The following is a 24,333-nucleotide window of genomic DNA, read 5'->3' as shown; positions in this document are numbered from 1 at the left end:
TCATAAATAAACCTTTAAGTTGTCACGTTAAAAAATAAGCACAAAACAGAAGTTGAAGCAGCAGTAGAAGCAGCAGTAGAAGAAGCAGTAAAAGGAAAGGTAAAATATGGTGTCATTGTGTCTATTTAATGAACACCGCTGTAACTTGGTACTGTCTCGGCTTGCACGTAAAAACGTAGATTTAAATCGTGTTAAGGGAATGAAATGGTACAGAAAACAAGGTATGGTGATTCCTTTCAGTCCATTAATGTGAGTAGAAAGGTGGGTATAAGAGCGGATGAAGTATGCTTGTGACAACGTAACTCAGGACAGAAGAAACATAAATCGGAGCGCACACGGCAAAATGCAGAAGTGGGAGGAGCATAGTACAGAATGGACGAAAAATGCAAGATGCGTAAGCACGAAACAACTGCTTAATAATTGCAGCATGGAGTAACGGAAAAATCTATGTACTAAACAATATCACAAAAATGAAAAAAAAATTTTAACGGAATGTTAAAAAATCATTTACTCAAAAAAAGAAAAAAGAAATAAAAATCAAATTAAGACTAGTGTTAAACATAAGAATAACGCTATTACTTTTTGCAGAATTGAAAAGTGCGGAAAGTACATGGTATTTTCCCTTTTGCACATGTGGCCTTTTCATAAGCGTTTCCATGAATGCTTGCACGGATGAAAAAAAATTGCTTGTGCTAATAAAGCACGACAATCAATGTTTTGTTCAATTTACACTTTACCTTTGTGGCAACTTGGTTGCTAAATAGTTTTAAAGCTTAAAAGTCTGATCTATCTCTCTGTCTCTCTTTCTTTTTTTTTTTTTTTTGCTATTCTTATTTTCCTTTTTTGTTTGTGTATGTGTGTGTGTTTTTTTTTTTTTTTCCTTTTTACCCATGTAATGTCATTTTTTATAAGGATTTTCAAAATTATTAAGGTAAATAAAAACTTTGTTTTTGTTCTTTCTAACCACTCCTTTTATTTCATAACATTTATTGAATATTCAGCAAAATAAAAAAAAAAAAAAAAAAAAATGCAAACGAAGATGGAGATGGTGAGAACATGAATATGTGCATATGTCTTAGGCGGTATACATTGCGGAACTTTTAGATATGTATACGTATATAATCACACATAATCATGTAATAGTGTTACATGCATGGGATTAATGCAGCATGTGTTGTTAAGGTTCTCACGACATGCAGATAAGATACTAAAGAAATGTGAGTAAAATACTTGCAACATGTGAATAAGGTACTTATGAAAAAGTACAGAGCCCTTTCTATATGCACCTAATACACTTGTCTTACGTGCGCATGATTATTCATCTAAAATCGAACTCCCTATAGAACGTTATGTAAAAAGACACTTGTCATTGTGGACGATGCTGAAACGTTGTTGCGTGTGTTATTTGGAAACGTTTGGTTTTAGACATCATTAAATAACCACACACAACGCAACAAAGAGACGCAATAAAGCAACGCAATAAAAGAAAAAAATGTATGCACGCATGTGTTCGTTTATATAGGCATACTCACGCTTATGGACACATGTGTATGAACAAAAAAAAAAAAAAAAAAAAATCTTTAACGTAGATAGACACATGCAAATGTAAGATTAAATTATAAATTCTCAACAAATCCACAATCATCAAGCTAAAAAAAAAAAAAAAAAAAAAAAAAAAAAAAAAAAGGGAATGAAAAAATATGAATGTTCAGAAAAAAGATGAGAAGTTACGTAATGTTCTTCGGAATTTTTTGCCAAGTACCTTTATATATTACTTTTACACCACTCCCTCTATCTTGTCACCCTTATTTTGATATATGAAGAAATAAAATAGGAGGACCAATGCTCAACTTAAAAGGGATTTCGCTTGTCTTCCAACTCCTTAAAAAATATGCTCGTTCGCGTGCTCTTACCTCATGCATAAATGCAAGTGAGCAAAGACCTACATACTTACTTGTATGTGTATGCATATGTGTAAGTGTGTAAGGATCTACATAATTGCTTGTATGTGTATGCATATGTCTATGTGCGTAAGGACCTACATAATTGCGTGTATGTGTGTTATGTGTATACATATAAATATACATATGTGCATGTGCATGGTGTGGATTTCCTCAAAAATGTAACATCAAATACTATCTATTATATAAAAGGAATTTTTGTTTTTTTTTTTTAAACGCACTAGTGCATTTCGGGTAACTAAGAAGGCAAACCTTGGAAGCTCATGAGAGAGAAAGAAGATGGTGGCGAGGGGGAAAAAAAAAAAAAAAAAAAAATAATTTACATTTCTTCTGTGCAAATTAAATTCTTTCATGTGAGAGCATAACTTTCATAACTTTGCGACACCAAAATATGTCTTTAGTAAGAGATGGAAGATATGAAGCAGAAACAAAAAAAAAAAAAAAAAAAAAAGAGGAGTGGAAAATAGTGTGATTAGTACGTGGTTAATGTATGATGTGCATGCATTTTTTTTTTTTTTTTTTTTTTTTTTTTTTTTTTGCTTTACAAAATGATCCATTTTTATCTGCTTCATTATTTTGGGATGATATACAATGAAAAAGAATGAAAATAAGGGGATAACTAAGGGTAGATTTAATCACAACAGAAGGCAATCAGATCTTTTAGTAAAAATAAGCGGTTACATTATATGCCAACCACCTCAAGAATATATTACTATTAACACAACATCCTTGAGGAGTCTCACGTTAGTTCACATTTTGATACGCTGCTAAATTGTTCCTTATATCACAGTATACCAATTAAAGTTTCCAAAAAAAAAAAAAAAAAAAAAAAAAGCAGATCAAGTATTACACAAAAATAGCAATTATGGAAAAAAGGAAACAAATGGCATTTTCCAATTCGTCAAAAATTGTGTTTTCTTCAGAATAGCAGAATGAACCTTCTAATCACATAATCCGTTGCAACGGAAAAAAAAAAAAGAAAAAAAAAAAAAAGAAAGAAAGATACAAACATTTGCATGGATATATATATGTGTAGGTCCATAAAAACAAAGCATATTTTACTCTTCTTTATTAACAGAAAAATGAAAAAAAAAAAAAAAAAAAAAAAAAAAATTCAAATACCATTTACACACCATTTGCTACTTGCATCTCATCGAGTATGCATATAAAAAGAAAAGAAATAACAATTTTTATATTCCTTTGTTCAGGGGGTGAAAATTTTGACAAAATATCAGCTGACCATTCATCATTTCCCTACGGCTCCTAACAATTTATGGGAGTAAAAGATTCATCGGATGAATGGAAAAAGGAAACCACGCAAATGTGTAGGAAGGAAATTCAACAAAAATTGTATACAGATAAACGAAACTGTGAAAATAAGTAGCACAATAACAAAGTTATCAATGAGGCCATGCAAAATGGTACCATTTCGTAGAACCCTCTGACTAAATCGAGTTCCATTTCCATTTACATTCTGTGAATATTCTGAATATTTGTCATTACCAATTTCGACATCATAAGATGTATTTTGGTGTGGTACTATGTTTTCCTCTTTATCCAACTGTAATGGAATAAATAATATGGTTTATACCACCATTGGGGATAGAAATTGGGGTTGTAATTTCAGGATATAATTTGCATCCCAATTTGAGTGCACTGTTTTTTTTTTTTTTTTTTTTTTTTTTTCGTATCAGTTTTCTCTATAAAAATTCAATTTCCTATTTATGCATTTTCACTACCGTGTTTAGAGAGTCCAAAAGATTTTCTGTTTCTTCTCGTTCCGAATCATCCATGCTGTACAACTGTGAAAGAAGGAAAAGAAAGAAGTAAAATTCCTTGTTACATGTTGTTCCCTCTGAGCACAAGTAATTTTCCACACATGTATCCAAATATACTCTAAATATTCATGCATCTACATATATCATATTCAAATTTGCATCGGGGTTGTTCACTCTACGCAATGGAATGTTTGTAGCTTACCTCCTGATCCTTAGTCTCTGATAATATGGAATATAAATCATTAAAAGTGGATGTTAAAAAGGGGGGGGGGGGAGAAAAAAAAAAAAAAAAAAAAAAAAAAAAAAAAAAAATAAATAAATAAATAAACAAATATGCAAGTAAACAAGTAAATAAATAAAAAGCAAAAAGGAGAAAAATTGCTGCAATGAAGAGATCAGCAAAAAAAATGTGAAAATTTGGAATGGCAAATAGCGATTTGTGCAATAGGTCTATGCTATACCGTCTTCTTCTGGGGAATAAACGGTCGAATGACTAGTTGTCAATAGAGAGGAGGATCTTGTCCGTAATCTTTCCTTTTCTTCTAACTCATCTGCTCGTGGGATGAATAAGCAAATATTCTTGAGTATATCAAAGGAAACATGGAATTCTAGCTATTTTATATATTCCCAAAACATTTTCATCTTCCTCCTTTTTTTTTTTTTTTTTTTTTTTTTTTTTACATTCTCTCGTTTTATCCGTCATACCTTCTAGGATATTAATCTGCAAAAGGGGGCCATACACATAGCCACGTACACAACCACAAACAGATAGGAGGGGAAAAAAAAATATATGGATAATTTCATTTAGCGTATATGTATAAAAAGGTATAACCATTTAAAATACTTCCATGTAGACAATATTTTTCCAAAAATATTTGGTTTTATAAAAAAACACCTGTCTCCTAATTTCCTGTCTTATCTCGGACATAAGAAACATCAAATCATTTTTTGTTATGTTCAATTTTTTGGATGGGACTATTTTTAAATTAATTCTGCTTCTAGATTCTACAAAGGGTTCAAAAGATTCACCTTTTTCATTTTTGGATGAAATCACATTAGCTATATCTGAAACATTGGATAGGATTTCACCGAATGGTAAGATATTCCCCTCCTCACAATAAATGACATCGGATATCAGGCTTACAAAAAAAAAAAAAATGCATGTAAGTAGAAAATCCATTTTTAATTTGTCTAACGGTGCAAGGTTTGGGAAAGCTTTAACAAGATTGATCCACTCATAAGATTGCACTCCTGTGTTTTATTTTATTTTATTTCTTTATCTTTTAAAACAAACGAAACTTGTGATAACAAAAACATGTGTGCATATGCAAATATACAGTTGACAAAATCGAAAATGAACAGTTAACTACTAAAAAAGTAATGAATAAACAATTTAAAAAATTTTATTATAATTTTGCTATCTTTTAAGGAAATTAAAAAAAATAAATAAAAGGAATTTCCCTTTCGAAAAGCCTTTTGTCTGCATGCCACTTCTCCCAAAATGATAGAAAAGTGTAAAAAAAAGGTTTCACAGAAAAAAATAAATAAATACTTAAATTTAAGTGTAAGTACATCAAACAACATTAAATATTCTTTGCATTTCCTCATAATACTTAAATACAGGGGGAAAAAAAAAAAAAAAGAAACAAAAATTCGCCTCTCCCAAGATAACATATGTCAAGTGAATAAAACAACATTTCTGATAAATAATTTAACAAATAAAAAAGAAAAAATCAACTTAACTACATACCTTAATTTTTGCATATATTTAAGGAGAATTTTTATTTTATCGTGGTAACACTTATTCTACAAAACTATGCTTGGAAAAAATAGACAGACAGAACATCCCACCCATGCGTGACGAGAAGAGTAACATATACGATCACAGTTACACATAGTGGCCACAAAAGTTTGCCAACTTAAAATAAATCTAATTCAATAATAAATGATCCAAATTGAAGTAGCACTTAAATGGAAATCTGGAGATAAGAAGAAAAGAATTTTTTTTTTTTTAAATTAGTTGAGTTATTGGATTTCCTTAAAAATTATTCGAATATGCAAGTCTACGGACGTTACAAAGGGGATGAAAGAAAAAAAAAATAAAAATAAATAAAGAAAGAAAATAAAATAAATAAAGAAAATAAAATAAATAAAGAAAATAAAATAAAGAAAATCAAAGAAAAAAAGATGATAAAACAGTTAAACAATAGAATAATAACAGGATAATAAAATATCAAAGAAAAAAAAAAAAAGAAAAAAAATTCATGCAAACAAACGCAGCAAATCATCGAGAAACAAGAAGAAAAGACATGAATTAGTATAATGAATCATACAAAAAAGGGAAAAAAGCATCAGACGAAAGGACCAAATTTTTACAACTGCTTTTTTAATAAGCACATGAATCAGAGGATGTATCCTATTTGTCTCACATGTGTCATTCTACGCGTTTTCAACATTGGTAAAAATTTTGTGGTGAGAGAAAAAAAAGGCGCACAGATAATTGGTTGACTTAATATGGATCCTACATGTTTCCGTTTTTCAACTACGGACAAACAGTAAGATGTCTTCCTCCTCCTTCTCCATCTTCTCCTTTTTTTTTCTTTTTTTTGATCCCATTTTCTCTAAATCCAATCGGCACAATCGTTTTTATACGCTCGGGCCTTGATCTTTGCCGCCTTAACCATTTCAGGTGTTACTGCATTAATTTTGAAAGCTCTGTCTGCTGGAGTAGATGTTCCATCTCCAAAATTTACCTGACTATGCATCATAACCAAGTTTATATTTCCAATTTGCGTTCGAAAAGGGGTTGTGTAATAATAATAATCAACAGTTGTACCTGGTGTAAATTCTTTTAAAGCAGGAGTGGATGTCTTTGTCGTTTTGTAATAATCATATACCCTATAAAAATTATGCATGAGAAAAAGGTATGAGTCAAAATTCGTAAAATAAAAGGGAAAATTCAGAAAAAATGTAAATGAGAACATAAGTTTATATATGTCTATATCTATAAAAGGAGAATGAAACATAATATGCACCCTTTCTCCCTCTCCATCTACCCATGCATGCATAAGCACACCCACCATGAGCAAGTATCCCTCGTCATCATTCTAACTCCATTGTTGGAAATTCCATGTCTTAAAAAAAAAAAAAAGAACAGAAAAGAAATAGAAATAGAAATAGAAATAGAAATAGAATCAAATAGAACAGAATAAAATAAAATATTATAGTAACCGGGAAGGTATATGGAAACACAAAACAGAAAAGTGGAAAAGCAGATATTCATTCCAATTCCACACATAACATGCTTGTGTATGTATAAAAAAAAAAAAAAAAAAAAAAAAAATATTAGTCATTTAAATTTTTTTTTTTTTTTTTTTTTTTTTTTTATTTCTTTTCCCTTTTGAGGGCATTACTTTAAAAACGTTTCCATCTGTTGAATCGTGTATTCATCACTAGAATTTTGTAGAAAATCCCTGTACTTATTTATCTTATCATCGTTCATGTGGAAAACTCCAGAGTTTGTTTCTTTCATGTTTAACCCATCTGACTTAATGAGGTTGTCATTATCGTTTGAGGGTTCCAACTTGTCCGTTTGTCTCAGCTTTTTCGACATGGTAGATTTGGACGACTTTTTCGATGTATCTGACTTCGGTTCCTTGCTTGATATGTTTGATTCATTTCCTTCTGGGAGATTTATATTATCTGGTGATTATGAGTTCATCAGGAGAATAGGTAGAGAAGGAGAAGAAATGATTTGTGTTTGTTTAAGCATGTAAAAATTAAGTTGTGTGTAATGTAAGTTAATATTTTTGTTTCTTTTGTCTTATTTTTTCTTATTTTGTCATTTTTTGTCTTTTTTTTCTTGACAGATACCTTCTTTATCATGCGAATTTACGGAGTCCATTTTTGCGGATAAAACGTATGAAGCAAACAGGTGATATTCGAAAGTATTGGTGTAACAGTAAAAATAATAATTCAATACGGCTAGTATAACAAAATGTGACATATAAAAAGTTTGTTGTGATAACGTTTTCTTTTTTTTTTTTTTCTTTTTTTTGTCCCTTTTTCGTAAATAGAGAAAAGAGAATTATCAGAATAAAAAATAAAAACGATTAATTACTGGTAGAGTAACATTTAATATGTTAAGACAGAAGGGAAAAAAGAAAAATATATATTTCGAAGTAATTGACTTGTTAGTTGTTATTTTCTTTAGTTTTAGCTTTGTTAAGGAAAGAATAAAAATATATTTTAAAAAATATTTATTTTATAACACATGGATGTTTGTTTGTGTTGCGAAAATGCAGTTGTAAAACTGTAAGAAAAAAGAAAAATAGCTATTTTTATTTTATTTTATTTTATTTATTTATTTTTTTTTTTGATAACAAAATAGCTATTTCTAAAGCTATTTCCTTAACTTGGAAAAACGTAATACAATTTTTTTTCTTGTCTGTTAATACAATATGAACGAAAAAAAAAAAAAAAAAAAAAAAAAAATAGCTATATGGCCATAAATGATGAGAGTGCTACCAACACCTGTTTAGACACGTTTTTATTTTTTGTCTATCTCTCACAAGAAAAATTGTTTACTTTGGGGATTGTGTAGAAAATTTATTATCTTCTAACGGCATGGCATCAATTAACTACCAAGTTTTCTAAGAGGATGTATGAATGGCAGTAACTTGCAAATACATGCATTTTCTCAATTCTTCCTGTATGCATGTGTGTGGAGATCTATGCAGAGGTGAAGGGGAAAATTATAAATTATCCCTTTCTGTTTTTGTGCAACTCTTTTTTTTTTTTTTTTTTTACAGTTATCAATATGGTTCCTAATATGAATAGTAAATAGTTTTTTTTTTTTTTTTTTTGAAAAATATGTTGCACATTTTAATATAAGAGAGACCCTTTTCGCGTAATTTACATATGTCTGAAAAAATGACATCCTGTGTATAAGCAAATAAATAAGTGTGCGATATTTATACATATGTGTACATAATAAAATAATGGAAGAAAAGTAGGAAAAAAAAAAAAAAAAGAAGCTTTTTTGTAAGTACTCCAAGAGGAATAAAATTGAAATTGATTTGTCTGTCGTTTTGGAAAACAACATAAGAAAATGGTACTGAATATATTTCGATAACTCATCCACTTCATGAAAAGTGAAATCTTTATATAGTTGTATGTAGGAGTTTTTATATATTTTTTTTTTCCTGCACACTATCGTTTAAATAACACATACCGAGGGGAGAGGTGTACGACTGTGCACAGATCGAGTATAGAAGTTTCATTTGTTTTGTAATTCTCTTCGTGTTGCCTCCTTTTTCTTTTTGCCCTCTCTATCATTTTGATACTTCATTCACTTTTAACCTTTTTTTATTTTTTTTTTTTTTTCTTGCTACTACTGTTCCACCATTATAACAATTTTACCCTCTAGTTAAATAAAAACAAAACAAACTACGAGCATCCGGAAGAGGAATAAACATTCTCTGCAACTGATACACACAAAAATAATTAGAGGATAGTACAAGGGGAGAAAAAAAAAAAAAATAAAAAACGTATTCATCTAATTTGTTAAACATATGAAATAGAGCTACTGCTTCAAATGCTTCAAATGCTTCAAATAGTTCTACATCCGAAGTATTTGTTCACAACCTTATCTAAGAATAGGGTTGAACTATCCCTTTTTTATCAAATCAATCAAAGATTTTCATTTCAAGAAAAAAAAAAATAAAAAACATGTATGTCTTATCATATTTATAAGCTTCTCTTATAAATATAACCCATTTTGTTTAAACCTGGATTTTTTTTTTTTTTTTTTTTTTTTTTTTTCAACACAGTTCACATATGCAAAACGTTAAGGAGCCAAAAAAAAAAAAAAAAAAAAAAGAAAAAGAAAAAAAAGAACAAATTGAACTAACAAACTAAATAAGATGTGATTAAGTGATAGTGGAGGAATGACATATAAAATTTATTCGGGGAGATTATTTTGAAAGCATTAATCTTATTCCACATCAGATAAATTAAAAATTTTTAAGTGAAAAAAAGTGTATCACTTGGTTAAAGTTTTAAGAACAGTTAATCCCTTTCTATTTTTAAGGAAAAGAACTTATAAACATATGTATCCGTACATGCGTGCACATGTGAATATGTATCTGTTAATAATTCATTACGCGAAAAATAAAATAAATAAATAAATATATATGTATTTATTTATGTATGTATATATGTATGTATTTATGTATTTATTTATGTATATATGTATGTATTTATGAATGTATGTATATACATATATATACAATATGTTATACACCTGTAAGCACACATGTGCAAATAGGTACCCCAACTAGAAATATTTCGAAGAAGATCTCCCTTAGATTTTCTCCATACCCCCTTTCCCACAATTTTTTTTGGGGTCAACACTTTTTCAAATTTTGCACAATATTAAATAGACGAAGATTGTACTTCCATCAAAAAATACGTACGTTATCTCTGACCGCCATTTTGTTCATTCATTCGTTTTTCTCATATTTGCCCTAATTCAATTGCCATTTTATCTACTACAAAAAGAAGAAAAAAAAAAAAAAAAAAAAAAAAAAAACAGAACATGCTACTGTTAGATGCGTGAAGAGAACACTTTTAAACACTAGCCCCGTTTTTTCCAAGTTCCTCTTATTTTTTTTTCCCCACTTTTTTGATGTGTATCAACTGAAAAAGATGAAATGAATGAAAAGGCTAACTTTCAAAGGGGCATATCTAGAGCCCTAAAAAATGAACTAAGTGAAGCGCAAGTAAATCAAAGAATTAAAAATATCAATTTAACCAAGCGGTTAATGTCATATGAAAGATATATATCTGCTGTTCCAAAAGAGGAGAGAAGAAATGATTTGAAAAATGACTGGCATCCAGAAACACCACGAATTAACAAAAATCTCAGCTTATCTCAATGGAATAGGGAGATGAAAAAATGGAGGAAGCAAGTACATGCTTGGGGTAATATGTCTGAGGATGTTCACAAGTATATATGTAATTTATCTGCTTCAGAAAAATATATTTATTTATCAAAACTAAAATTACCAGATCTTAGTCAAGTAGAAATTAAAAATTTGAAAAAAAAAAATGAAGAATTTTCAAATAGGACATTAAAAAATCTTCTACAAATAGGTGATAATAATCATCAGGATCAAAATACCAGTGATCAAATAATCGATAAACCGCTTTTTTTTTTACCTCAAAATTTTAATGGGACAATATTAAACAACGAATTTATTATTATTAAACGAAATTGGTTAGAGGAATCCCTTTTTTCTTTAAAGTGTGCATATGAAGAAAAATATGACTCTTTATATGAAAAATATTATTCCCTATATTTCATGTCGAACAGTTGTAATACTAGTAAGGAAAAAGAACAATCGAAAAACAACGATATTGTCATTTATGCAAAAGGGATGAAAGGTGTAACAACTACTGCCATAATACACCAATACTTTGAGAGGAAAAAGGAGGAAGCTTCTCAATATTTAAATCCATTGTGCATGAAGTCTAAGATTAAACATTGTTATGATAGGGGAAAGACGAGGAAAAGGTTTTAGATGAAAATTTAAAAAAAAACATAGTGTGAACCAATTTTCCCCTTCGATGAATCAACTTTCCCCATAGATAATCCAACTCTTTATTTTGCTTAAATCAATTGAATGTGCATTTGTATCGTGCTTCTTCACATGTAAATGCTTTTATTTCCAAGTTTATTATGAGCCTCTGGGGAGATGTGATCGTCATGGAAAAAAAAAAAAAAAAAAAAAAAAAAAAAAAAATGATTTCTAGATTTGCTCACAGTTACATCAATATAAACACATACTCACCTATGAGAAGCCTTTTTTTTCTGTAGATGTATTTGACACATCTACGGGGGAGAAAACAGCTGGAGGAGGGGGATCTACACACATATATATATATATATGTACACATATATATGTACTCGCTCCCCTTTGATGTTATACAGATTTAGTACTCACTTCGTCGTACGATTTGACATTTTTTACCATGGGTTATTTTTTCAGTTTGTGTATTCTACTTTTGACAAAAAAAAAAAATAAATAAAATAATTCTGTATCCGTAGGTTCATGTCGACAAGGGGTAAACGGGGTGTATAACACTTGCCCACGCCACTATACCCGCGCATTGCAAATTCCTCTAACGTTTTTAAATTCTTTACATTAGTTATCACTTTGATGTTATCACTTTGATGTTATCACTTTGAGGATATCATTTTTAGATTGTAAACATTCTCAAAATAATTTAAAATTTTTCAATTATTTTATTTTTTTTCTACAAATAAAAAAAAAAAAAAAAAACACTGAACCTGAACCATACGTGGAACTAAACATGAAAATATGTATTAAGTAGAATAGCATGAATAATTTGTGTGCATCAATCCTTTTAACCTTCCCTTAGAAAATGTGATGCAAAAAGTAAGGACAGTTAAGCACGACGAAAATTGTATATCCTTACACATGCGCTTAAGTATTATTTTTGTCCGAGCAAATAAAGCCTTTTTCTACCTCAAATTAAATAATCCAAATGTAGTTAATTTAGAATATCCATCTTTATCCTTGCCCGTTAAAACTGAAGTTGGTGGAAAGAGTTTTTTTCCCACTCTAAACAGAGGGAATATTAAACTAATCACATTGTAAGAAAAGGAAGATACTAAAGAGAACTGCTTTCTATTGTATCACATATGTACTTGTTGTCAATGTTTAAAGATAATTTTTTTTTTTTTTTTTGATATAAGTGTGTAAAACGTATTCAACATATAATTTGACACATTTCATTTTTGCGGTTATATAAAATCAAAAGGGGAAAAACAAAAATACAGGGTGTGTGACAAAAAAAAAAGAAGAAATTAAAACATTTTTGCTTGTGAAAGAAGAAGCATGGATTATTTCTTTTGATTCGCCGTTTCAACAATAGAGTACTCAAAAGGGGAGAGGTGAAATGAAGGGCCCCATCCACATAAAAATATATATACATACATGCACAAATATATACATATGTATACCTATTGACATGTTTTCCTATTTACAAGTTGCCCAAATTGAGTAGACGAAAGGACTTGCCTCCCCAACTCCCCCACCCCCCCCCCTGAGGAAGGGTACACAAAACCACGTTTGTGTATATTTTTTCCAACAGGATGGAACTGACGAAGGTTCTTAGTGGATTGTGGAGACAATCCATTGTTCGAAGTGCAGACAATAGTGGAGTTATAAAGGCATGCATAATTGGAATCGGTAAAAACAAATGGGGAACAGGAAAAATAGGTGATCGAATTAGGGTTTCAATACGAGACAAAACAAACGATTGTACTATTCAAGAAAAAACACCCAAGGGAATTATTGTTAGAAGAAAAAAAGAAACAAAGAGAAAAGATGGTAGCTATATAAAATTTGATGATAATGCATTTGTTATTATATCAAAAAATAAACTAAAGGCCACAAAAATAAAGGGCCCCGTTGCTATGGAAACAAGACATAATTGTAGAAATCTGGCTAGATATATTTTTTGACCCCTATGCAATGGAACGAAGAAATTGCAATTTTGTTATTATAAAATAGGAAAAAATATGAATAAAGAGGATATAATATAATTATGGCTCTCCCCTGTATATTAGTCTCTACAATAGATAGTATTGCACACGCAACAATTTTATAGACAAGGGGATACTTCATTACTAATCTAATGTAATCTAATCTAATATACCACGTAACCTATTTTTACCTTTAAACATTGTGGAAAAAGGCGATAAGGCAATTTCATCTAAGAAAAAACATGTTGAAAAATTTTTTCTCCCTTGATTTCTTTTTTCTTTTTTATTTATTATTATTTTGATAATATTTTTAATAAATTTTTATTTTTTTTTTATATTTACCAACTGTCATTTGTGCTATAAGTTGAAAAAAAAAAAAAAAAAACTGGCATATATATGTGCATGTATATATATATATATATATGTATACATATAAAACACTTGCGTCCAGAATAAAACCGAAACTCTTATTATGCTTGTGATGAAATATATTCGCTGTTGTTTTCTAATGAGTAACTTTTTAAAAAATGCACAACACTGTTCGATGTCCTTGTACGACCGTTTTGAAATCTTCCTTCGCACCCCACATCAGCACGCGTGAATGTGCACATATGTATATGTACATATACATGGATGGCAGGCATATTAGCACAGGGTGTCAATGTGTCTACAAATCGTTTTATTCCCCTACATAGTCCAATTTCAAGAGGTCATACTGTGGGTTATTAAACAGGTGTGGGAATTTCATGGAATTATTACAATTGCAGGAATTGTTCGTTCCTTTGTTATTCCCATTTCATTCGCGTCATAGAAGAATATAACTCATTTGATTTATTCTCCGTCTTTTTACTTTACTTTTGTTATCGTTTGTGTACCAACGCCACGTGTATACATACGTACATGTACATATATACATACGTACATGTACATATATACATACACATGGTATACTACAATATGCACATATTCATGGTTCCCACAATGTAAAGTAGGAAATGAAAACATCAGCAAACGAATATGCCCCTTGCGAATCGATTATTTGCATTTTTCCTTTTTCAACTTAGTTGTGTGTAATTCAATTTGTTTCAATTGACGTTAAAAAAAAAAAAAAAAAAAAAAAAAATAATAAGGTAAATAAATAAAATAAAATGGGGTAAAATATTCGCGATAAACACACAGAAAATATGATGAATAATAAAATGGGGATATGTAAGTGTGATACATAAAATATAATAAATTATAATGAACTAAGATAATGCATAAGATGTACAAAGCTTCGGAGTTATTGTGAAGGTGATGTAAATGCCGATAATTAAACCTAAAAAAAAAAAAAAAAAAAAGGGAAACGTGAAAAGAAGAAAAATAGAACAAATAAATGAATAAGCATATATATACGGATTTACAAAATCATGACAACACATATGAGTTGTATATTTCACTTGCGAAGAGGAAAACATAAGAGGCATATAAATAGACGGAATGAAAATGTGCACGTATTTTTTCTCTTTGCAAAATCAGATAAGTTATGGGAGAGACACAATAACTTATTCATGTGGAATATATATATAAATAAAAAAAAAAAAAAAAAAAAAAAAAAAAATGTCATTTCTTTTGAGAATAGATATACATGATAGTTACTGTATGTAACATTTACCATATAATGCCAAGGTTTCAGAAAATACAAGAATTAAAATCATCCCAATGAATAATCTGTTTTGCTGAGCATTGGCTCTTACACCAGCATCACCCACAATTCCTATGGCCAAGCCGGCAGCCTATGAAAAAAAAAAAAAAAAAAAATGAAGAAAAGGTGTAGCCGGTAGGAGGTTGAAATGTTTTCTTCCATCAAATGTATGTTCATGCACTAAGTTATAACTCTGCATATGCTTGCGATGGGTTGAGGCAAACACAAATTCAGGAAAATCAAATTATATATATATATGTATGCACATCGTTGCAAAGAATTGTGGTGTCTTTTTTCCCTTACTAAAGAACTTAATCCAACTATGAGTCCTGACGCCAGGTGTCTGTATCCAGAAAAGGTGGAATATTCCTCGGCTGGGATCACTGTTACGAGAAAAAAAAAAAAAAAAAAATGAACACATTGACATATATATGTGCATATACACTACACATGCATACAAAAATTATAACCAACAACCTCAGATAGCCTCATCAAATTCTTCATCAAACAAATTTCCACCTTTGCGAGACTCTCGTTCGACAGTTGCACCATTCAACCACAATGTCTCATCTCTTTGGAATTGATATTGCAGCATTTTATTCCTCAAGCTTCATGTATGTATGTATATATATATATATAAGAACTATACACCCACAAAGGCATGCAGATGTTACTAACTTTTTCCGTATATAATAATAGACATAATAATTCCGTATATTCCAAGAACACCAGCCATAACTACAGGCAATATCGATTTCATAATTAAGTCTGGTCTCATAACACCAACACTACAGACACCTATACCACTTTTCGCCGTACCATAGGCGGCCCCAAGGTCTGAAATGGAAAGAAAATGAAGGATATGATGGTTGTATATACATTTATGCGAACTAGCGGTGTACATAAAACTAAGCGCACAAGTGTAATAGCTACTCTTGAACAATGCACAACACCAGACAACGTACAAAAAAAAATAATATGCATGTGCAAAATAACACAACAGATGAATCACAAATATGTCACTTAAAATAGATATAAAATCATCTTTATCCATTTACGATAAAAAAATATATTCTTCAATTAGGAAAAAAAAAAAAAAAAAAAAAAAAAAAAGAAAGAAAGAAAGAAATAAGATAAAATGTTTACTCGAAAAAATGGAGGAAGCAGCAATCCCCATAAACCCAAAGAAGGCTGAATTTGGATCACATTGTCGCATTTTCGGAACAACAACAAAAATAAAGTAATTAAATTACATAAAATTCTTTATGTTCGGATTAGTGCCCGAAATTAATAATGGCCTCGCGCAATTGTTGTAACGCAAAGTTGAAAAAGAGGAATCAACAATTGAGGATTGATGTGCACTAAAATAGTGTATAGTGAATTGTTTGTAACAAATGGCAAAAAAGGTTGACTCGTTAAATAGCAGACTGGTGAAATAACAAAGTGGCCAAATGGAGAAACGTATTAAATGTGAAAACAAATTAAACTTTACACATAAGGGCACGAATATGTATACCCATGTTCGTAAGCATATTAACAAGCACGTTCATTCGTAAGTTTAATTTACATGGGAGTGATTATAAGGTATGATGTATATATGTATGCATGTATGTTAATATATGCTTGGATATGCAGTAATATATATACGTATATACACGTGAATATAAGTACATGTGAATATATACGCAAGTGAATATATGCGCAAGTGAATATATACGCAAGTGAATATATACGCAAGTGAATATATACGCAAGTGAATATATACGCAAGTGAATATATACGCAAGTGAACATATATACATGTGAATATCATTAAAAAAAAAAAGAGAAAAAAAAAAAGAAAAATTGAAATATACTTTAAAAGGCTTTGTATTTAAATCGCTTTAATATAATTAAAAAAAAAAAAAAAAAAAAAAAAAATCCCTTTCGCATGCGTTGAGTTATAATTTGAAAAGTTGAAAAAAAAAAAAAAAAAAAAAAAATTTTGGAAAATTTTTTAAAATATTATTTTTCACGTACATACGCAAGCACACAAATGGGTGCATGTATTACATATATATTTTTATGGGTTGCTTACCTGAAAATTACTCAATTAGTGTTTTATGTCTATCATGTGAATGATCTTACTTGTGTTGCCTTTTGTGCGTCACATTTGACATGTCACTTTTCACACGTCCCAATTGAAGAAAAAGAGTGCCTGTTTTCGTACAAATGGGTGGACAACTGAGTGAGAAAGGACGGAAAATATTAAAAAAAAATGAAGTAAAAATGTGAGTAAAAATGTGAGTAAAAATGTGAATAAAAATATGAAGTAAAAATGTGAAGATAAGGTATGAAGTAAAGGTATGAAGTAAAGGTATGAAGTAAAGGTATGAAGTAAAGGTATGAAGTAAAAGTGTGAAGTAAAATAAATATACTGTTTTTGTGCTTGTTAAGAAATGTAAAAATCCATTCTGTTGATATACCCAATTTATTCATACCTTTCAAATAAGGCATTTGCTTATTGTACACCTCACCTTCGTGTGATGATATCTTGCACATTCGGAAAACATTAAATGCCACTTAAATATGGCAGATTAACATTTAAACAAAAAGGGCAACGTATTTCATATAAAGAGATAGAAACGATTAAGCAAGGTGTATTTTTATTTTATTCTATTCTATTTGTTTATTTTTTTTTTTTTTTATTTATTTCGTTAATTCAACTTAAATGACTCTCATGTGCCGAACATTTATATATGCGTATATAAACAGGCGCACAAAGTAAATGTAAAGTAAGTGTACTTAAATATGTATATTATTTACACCATATCATGCACACTGCATCTTTTTTAACATCAATTTACAATCACATTTTATGGTCTTTTCTTTTTTGTAAGTTCCGCTTTTGTTAACAATTTCAATTTATCCCGTTAAACCATAGACGGTCGCATTAATTGCAATTCATTCTTATGCATGAGAAAAAATTGAGGTAGTGTAGTATGCCTTCTTTATTATGACAAAAAGATATATATATTTTTCCCCTTTTTTAAGTTTAAATGCAAGTGTAAAATACTACATATATGTATGTATGTCCTATATATATTTATGCAATATACCCATGTCTAAAAAAATAAAAAGGTGTTAAATAAAACCAATTCACTGTAGCGTGCTTACACATATTCGCTTATTTTTGCAAAGTTTTAGCTCAAGGGTAGGCCAAAATGGAGGTGAATGAATTTTCAGCAAAAGGGTAAAAAATGGATAGACTACAGAAAATGACTTATGGTTGTTCGAATAGCTTTTTTTTTTTTTTTTTTCCTTTTTTTTTTTTTAGAGACCTGCCTTTTTGCATAAATGGCAAAATAAAAGTAAATTTAGAAAAAAAAAGAAAAAAATATGAACTGTTCAGATTATAGCTACGCATATTTAGGTTAAAATCTTAAATGACCCTCGTATTTGCTCTCCTTTGTCTTATACTCTTGTAAAAATGTAATGCATATTATACGTGGTTAAAATAACAAACGTATTAAATGGTTTAGGAAAAATCAATTAATACTGTTAAGAGAGGAATATGATGATTTGTCAAACTTTTAAACATTTTTTTTTGGCGCTAGTTGCGTGGAGTTTTTTATTTTATTTTATTTTTTTTTGCACACACATTTTATTTGCTCATAATTTGGGTAGAAGACGTATAACATTATAAAAGTCCTCATTAACAAAAAGTGGAAAGAAAAAAAGGAAAAAGGAAAGAAGAATTTAAAGGAATGCACACAATACATATATATATATATTTGTATGTAGCAATTTTGTCTGTGTCCTCTCCCGAGGGACATTCGCAGCATAAATTATTCCCTCCCCCTCCTCCCCTTTGGCTATCTATTTCATATAAGGTTTAAAAAAAAAGAAAAAAAAAAAATTAGTAAACTAATTTACTTAGTGCACTAGCAAAGTAACCATATCAAACTAGTTTTAAATTGTCATTCTATGCTAAGGTTGTTGTATCCTTCACAGAGGGCATTCTAGTGGGTCATTTGGACAAACTCCAATTTTATACCTTTTCTAGCTATTACAATGATAATATCTATAACGGAGAATCAAGTGAAATATTGATATTTGTAAAGTGTTTCCCAATATTAGTAATTGGTGGCGTATTTCTACTACCTATGTTCTCATTTGGATATCTTGTGTATTTTCATGATTCGACAGGTGTACTGTAATTAAACACGTATACATATGTCCTCGTTTCGCAAGTTTGTATGTATCTGTAAAGAATAAAAATGATTTTCTACTTATAAAAGGATAAAATGAGGGAACTGTTTATCACACAATTAATTTGGATAAAACGTGGCAAAGGTGGGAAGAGGAAAAGAAAGAACAAAATCGAAAGGCTCTAATTCAAAGGTTAAGTAATTAACGTGGACAAACGTTCTTAACTGCCCCTAATACACATGTTTATACTTCCTTTTTTTTTTTTTTTTTTTTTTTTTCTTTTATTATTTTTGGAAAAATGGTATACAAGAATAATTTTCTGATTTATACTCTTAGCAAAAGGTAAAAAGGATCTGAAAAGAAAAAATGAGAACTTCTTAATAAATAAGATACCTGCTGAAAATGCTCAATCGGGATTGTGTGTCTGGAAAGAGTTATCACCTTTTCATTTTACCATAATGAAAATCCATTAGGAGCTCGTAAAAGATCGTTTTTTTCACTTTTTTTTACTCTACCTCACCATACTTTGCATTATACATGTCACCCTTGAGTGTGTCAACTTATTTAGCACTCAAGTTTTTAAGCCTTGAGTAATCATATTTCACCAGACATTCCAAAAAAAAAAAAAAAGTGAAGAAGTGAAGAAGTGATGAAATAAAAAAGTGAAGAAGTTTTGAAGTGAAGAAGTGATGAAGTAAAAAAGTAAAGGAGCATAGAAATATAGGAGCAAAAAAGTAAAGAAGCAAACAAATGAATAAATAAAATGAAGTAAAATAATAATCATATGCCCCATTTTTTAACATGATTTCTTTTTCCGCTAGGGTGCATATTTTAGGGAAATTTTTTCGAGACGATTTCATTAATTTTATTTATGCTTTCCCCATTTACGTAAAATCATGCAGTCATGGTTTTACCTTTTCATGAGAATATGCAATAGGTTAAAGTAATTATGTCAACTAAGAGTTATATGTTTTTTTCACAACAATTAATTATTTACACCTTTTTAAGTTGTTCCTTCTACTTATGTGTATTCCTTAAGCCATTGTTCATTGTAATTCAGGTTATCATGATACGCAGTAAGAGCGTTTGACACAGATTACCCCCTTTTTTTTTTTTTTTTTTTTTTTTTTTTTTTTTTTTTTTTTTTTTTTTTTTTTTTTTTACCCCTCTAATTTAATAACGGAATGATAGGGAAAAAACAATGCTTGGAAGAGGATCTGCATTTAGCACACATGTACAAAAGAAGGAAATTAAATCACGAGTACCTAATATAATCTTTAATGAGAAACCATGTAGATCGTTCTTTCTTAGTGTAAGTTCTGCACAGTATAACACGTATAAAAGTTTTATTAAGCCCTCATGGGGATGCAAATATTTTGATCCTTTTCACAGTCATGTGAAGAGGAAGGACAGTACCAATAGAACGAAAGAACTAGGGTTAGTTCATTTTTATACAAAATGTTTATCATTAAATGGAAAAAATGTGCAAAAGGGTAGTAAGTCACTCATTGATGTAAGAGGTGTAGCAAATCAATATCACGACAGCGTAGGAATGAGAAATGTAAGGAGGGTACACAAAGATAAAATGACGAATGTAGAGGAGTCCGAGATAATAATAGAGCACCCTTCTTCTGCATTCCTATCATTACAACAGGTCAAGTTCTGCAAAATGAAAGAAAAATACGAATGTCCAATATACCCCACCCTTTCTCCCATGACAAATCAACGGGAACAAAGGAAAATAAATTCATTTTCAGTGAATTGGAACAAATATTTCTGCAAAATTAAAACAAATGGAGAATTGACAAAAAGGTGTGAGGTGGTAGATAAGACAACAAATACTTATAGTGATAATCAAAAAGGAGATATTCATTCTTTTTGGTGTTATCATTTGAATAATTATTTAGAATTATCCAAGGCGAAGTTAACACTATGGGTTACCATAAGTAGTACATTCGGTTATTTTATGTTAGGGGGATCTACAATAAGTGAATTTTTTTCCTTAACACTTGGAGTATATTTATGTAGCAGTAGTGCAAATACGTTTAATCAAATTATTGAAAGAGATATTGATAAAATAATGAATCGAACTAAAAGAAGACCACTAGTATATAATAATAAAATTTCTTTAAAAAATGCCAAAATTTTTGGTATTTTAACAGCAGTAGCAGGTTCCTTAATATTATACTTTTTCAATAACCCCCTAACATCATTACTCGGTGTTTTTAATATTTTTTTATACACATGTGTATATACCAGATTAAAACGTAGAACTCCCTACAACACTCACATTGGATCAATTGTTGGTTCGATTCCAACTCTAATGGGATGTACAGCAGTGGAAGAAAATTTACTTATTCCAGAACCATGGATATTATTTATTACTCAATTATTATGGCAATTTCCACATTTTTATTCTTTAGCATATTTATACAAAGATGATTATTTAAAAGGAAAATATAAAATGTTTCCACTTGAAGATAAACAAAATGGAATATATACAGCTAATTTGTGTAAACCATATTTAATTTTATTAACATCTTTACCTTTTGTATTTTTTTTTTGTGGGTATACTTCCTATATGCACATATTAACATCCCTATTGCCAAATTTATATATTTACTATAAGTTTCAAAAAATTTTTCAAAATTCTTCCAAAAGTAATATTCGGTCCTTTTTTAAGCATTCCCTTTGGCATATCATTGTTTTGTTAGCCCTGTCCTCCTACCACACACAGATTCCAGATAATAAAAGCAGCACCCACAGCACAAATGGCCAACGTGTCTCCAAGAGCATAGAGCCGGTTTCTTATCAAACTGACGAATGCAGTTGCAGCAGTACTGAGAATTTCAGCAGCCCAGAACATGTGGTTGGTACCGAGGAGCATACAGACACTACTGAATATGCAATTACAAAGTTTAAGAAGAAGTTTCTAAAATTCTGCATAGTTTTTTCGTAAGTTTGTTCCTCCATGAATACGCGTTTTTTTTTCTCCCTTTTTTTTTTTTTTTTTCCTTCTTTTTTTTTGTTTTTTAATGCCCACTTTTGTGAATTCCAGAAATATGTTAACTTTTTTTTTTTTTTTACCTCTCTTTCTGCTACAACTGTTTTTTAACGCAAACGAAAATGCGTAAAAAATAGCTCCAGACAAATGTACATAACCATTTGGCACGCACACAAAAAGGATGTTCCCTTTTTAGAAATATAGAAAAATAAAGCAAAGAAAAACAAACCCGCTGCAATGAGACCAATGTCAACCAATATACATCTCTCCATTGCTGTAATGGGCATCCTTAAATTAATGCATCTACATAGGTGACATATATTCGATTTCCGTTTTTGGAAAAAAGGCAAAAAAAACAAAAAAGCAAGAGGCACCTTTTTCCCCCCTTAGATGGAGCAAAATTTGCAATATTTCCACTATGTGCTCAATTATGGCACAAATTTTATTTTCCGCACATTTATTGCGTGTTTTTTTGTGCCTGAATACAATTTATATGCTAAGTTTTAAAATTTTCTTTTACTTTTCTCGTTTATTTTATTTTATTTTATTTTTCTTCCTAAAGTTTAAAGTTATGACAATTTGTTCAGCAACACATTCTGTGTATAAAAATATATTAAGCATACCGTTGGTAGCATGTTAATTAGAACATGGAGAAAAAAGAAATGTAGACGGCACAGTGAAAAAAAAAAATAAAGGCATATTGTGATTGTTTAAAAATAAAAATCATAAATAGCTGATTGTATATAGTTTTTATATATAAATAAAATACGAAAATTTGCATGTATGAATACGCAAAATTTTTTTTGGGGGGGACACAAATCTGTTTACTTTTTCTTCGCTCCTGACACTTTTGTTTTTGCCGTACCGCGTACCTGGTTGGGGGGGGAAAAAATAAAATAAAATAGATGTATTAATTGATGAATAAACGTGGGTGGATATGGGTCAATAAATTTTTATGTGGACATATAACTTAATGCTTTGGCAGATTAAAGAGAATAACAAGTTACAAGTACAAGCATAGATAGATACATAGAGAGATACATACACACACGCACAAATCGTTGAGCAGTTAAATGAATGGTTCGAAGAACAGCCACAGATATATCCGTCGCGGAGTAAAATATTCACTCTGTGAAAAATGACACATTGGCATGAAATGTTCCAGAAAAAGAAGCAAAAAAAAAAAAAAAAAAAAAAAAAAAATAGGATAAAAATAAAAATGATATAAACCCTACCTTCTTTCTTCTGTTCTTTAATTCCTTTGCTGCTCTCCTTCCAGGTTTGTTTTCTTTCGTTATTAATCCTTCCCTTATTTGTCTGTATTTCTTTTCAAATTTTTTAACGGCATCAACACTATTGTAAATCAACCCAAATCCTTTGGTTCTTCCACCCCCAAATAAAACTTTAAAACCGAACAATACAATAGTGTTTACATTATTCAGCTTATACATTTTTGCTAATCTTTCTTTCACATCCTTTTTCGAAACTGTTCCTTTGTTTGGATGCAGTATTTCCAAAGCAAACTGCTTCCTACGCAGTAAGGGGTTGCTCATGTATTTTTTCACGCGAATTGTAAACTGCTCTGCCATGTTTCTTGTTTTTGTGTTGCGTTGGTTGCCCGCGAGTTCAGGATTTTTTTACTGAGAAAAATAAATTAACAATAGAAAAATTGTTTTCCTTCACAGTTCCGTAAAGCAGAAGAATTTTCTGTTACTCTCATGCAGTTATATATTTTTGCAAATACTTCAAAAATGTTCACTAGTGTGCTGCACTCTTTTATACTTTTTCGTGAAGCCTGGTATTTTTTTTTTTTTTTTTTTTTTACATAATTTTCTTTTCCTTTTATTTATTTATGAGCTAATACCTGCTTTATCAACTTATCTGTTTATTATTTTATTATCTTTTTTTTTTTTTTTTTTTTTTTTTTTTTTTTGCTTCAATGGAAAGCTAATGCATTTTTGTAAATAACGCTAAAAGGATAAAATCTCGAACAAGCTTTGTTTCGTTAAAATAAAATTTTCACGTTCCAAATTAAGGCAATTATTTTATTTTTTTCTCCCTATTAAATTAGGAAAAGAAGTGAAAAAAAAATGCAACAATACACTATCTATGCTTTTGTTATTATTATTGTTTTTTTTTTTT

At 29.8% G+C, this 24,333-nt stretch overlaps 7 protein-coding genes across 7 annotated transcripts; 3 read left to right on the top strand and 4 right to left on the bottom strand.

The window, feature by feature from the left end:
* Positions 1 to 3,249: 3,249 nt before the first annotated feature.
* On the bottom strand, positions 3,250 to 4,919 carry PGO_101260 (hypothetical protein, conserved; the record flags this gene model as incomplete). Its single annotated transcript, XM_028688157.1, has 6 exons — positions 3,250 to 3,522; positions 3,701 to 3,763; positions 3,942 to 3,958; positions 4,201 to 4,290; positions 4,445 to 4,460; positions 4,635 to 4,919. 6 exons carry the CDS (start codon positions 4,917 to 4,919, stop codon positions 3,250 to 3,252), a joined length of 744 nt encoding a protein of 247 aa, XP_028543958.1.
* A 1,441-nt stretch (positions 4,920 to 6,360) lies between these two features.
* On the bottom strand, positions 6,361 to 7,643 carry PGO_101250 (hypothetical protein, conserved; the record flags this gene model as incomplete). The annotated part of the gene is made up of 4 exons (XM_028688156.1): positions 6,361 to 6,637; positions 6,820 to 6,873; positions 7,153 to 7,441; positions 7,613 to 7,643. The coding sequence occupies 4 exons, from the start codon at positions 7,641 to 7,643 to the stop codon at positions 6,361 to 6,363; spliced, it is 651 nt and encodes a 216-aa protein (XP_028543957.1).
* A 2,809-nt stretch (positions 7,644 to 10,452) lies between these two features.
* On the top strand, positions 10,453 to 11,322 carry PGO_101240 (hypothetical protein, conserved; the record flags this gene model as incomplete). Its single annotated transcript, XM_028688155.1, has 1 exon — positions 10,453 to 11,322. One exon carries the CDS (start codon positions 10,453 to 10,455, stop codon positions 11,320 to 11,322), a length of 870 nt encoding a protein of 289 aa, XP_028543956.1.
* Positions 11,323 to 12,920: 1,598 nt separating this feature from the next.
* Positions 12,921 to 13,292, top strand: PGO_101230 (50S ribosomal subunit protein L14; the record flags this gene model as incomplete). Its single annotated transcript, XM_028688154.1, has 1 exon — positions 12,921 to 13,292. The coding sequence occupies one exon, from the start codon at positions 12,921 to 12,923 to the stop codon at positions 13,290 to 13,292; it is 372 nt and encodes a 123-aa protein (XP_028543955.1).
* A 1,268-nt stretch (positions 13,293 to 14,560) lies between these two features.
* On the bottom strand, positions 14,561 to 16,213 carry PGO_101220 (V-type proton ATPase 16 kDa proteolipid subunit; the record flags this gene model as incomplete). Its single annotated transcript, XM_028688153.1, has 5 exons — positions 14,561 to 14,631; positions 14,968 to 15,088; positions 15,301 to 15,380; positions 15,676 to 15,834; positions 16,144 to 16,213. The coding sequence occupies 5 exons, from the start codon at positions 16,211 to 16,213 to the stop codon at positions 14,561 to 14,563; spliced, it is 501 nt and encodes a 166-aa protein (XP_028543954.1).
* Positions 16,214 to 20,388: 4,175 nt separating this feature from the next.
* PGO_101210 (protoheme IX farnesyltransferase) lies at positions 20,389 to 22,146 on the top strand (the record flags this gene model as incomplete). Its single annotated transcript, XM_028688152.1, has 1 exon — positions 20,389 to 22,146. The coding sequence occupies one exon, from the start codon at positions 20,389 to 20,391 to the stop codon at positions 22,144 to 22,146; it is 1,758 nt and encodes a 585-aa protein (XP_028543953.1).
* An 869-nt stretch (positions 22,147 to 23,015) lies between these two features.
* On the bottom strand, positions 23,016 to 23,780 carry PGO_101200 (40S ribosomal protein S24; the record flags this gene model as incomplete). Its single annotated transcript, XM_028688151.1, has 2 exons — positions 23,016 to 23,063; positions 23,427 to 23,780. The coding sequence occupies 2 exons, from the start codon at positions 23,778 to 23,780 to the stop codon at positions 23,016 to 23,018; spliced, it is 402 nt and encodes a 133-aa protein (XP_028543952.1).
* Positions 23,781 to 24,333: the final 553 nt, after the last annotated feature.

Source organism: Plasmodium gonderi (assembly GCF_002157705.1).
Source record: "Plasmodium gonderi DNA, contig: Chr10, whole genome shotgun sequence".
In the NCBI taxonomy this organism is placed as follows: Eukaryota; Apicomplexa; class Aconoidasida; order Haemosporida; family Plasmodiidae; genus Plasmodium; species Plasmodium gonderi.
The sequence above is the reverse complement of the archived record's forward strand: the minus strand, read 5'-3'. Positions and strand labels throughout refer to the sequence as shown.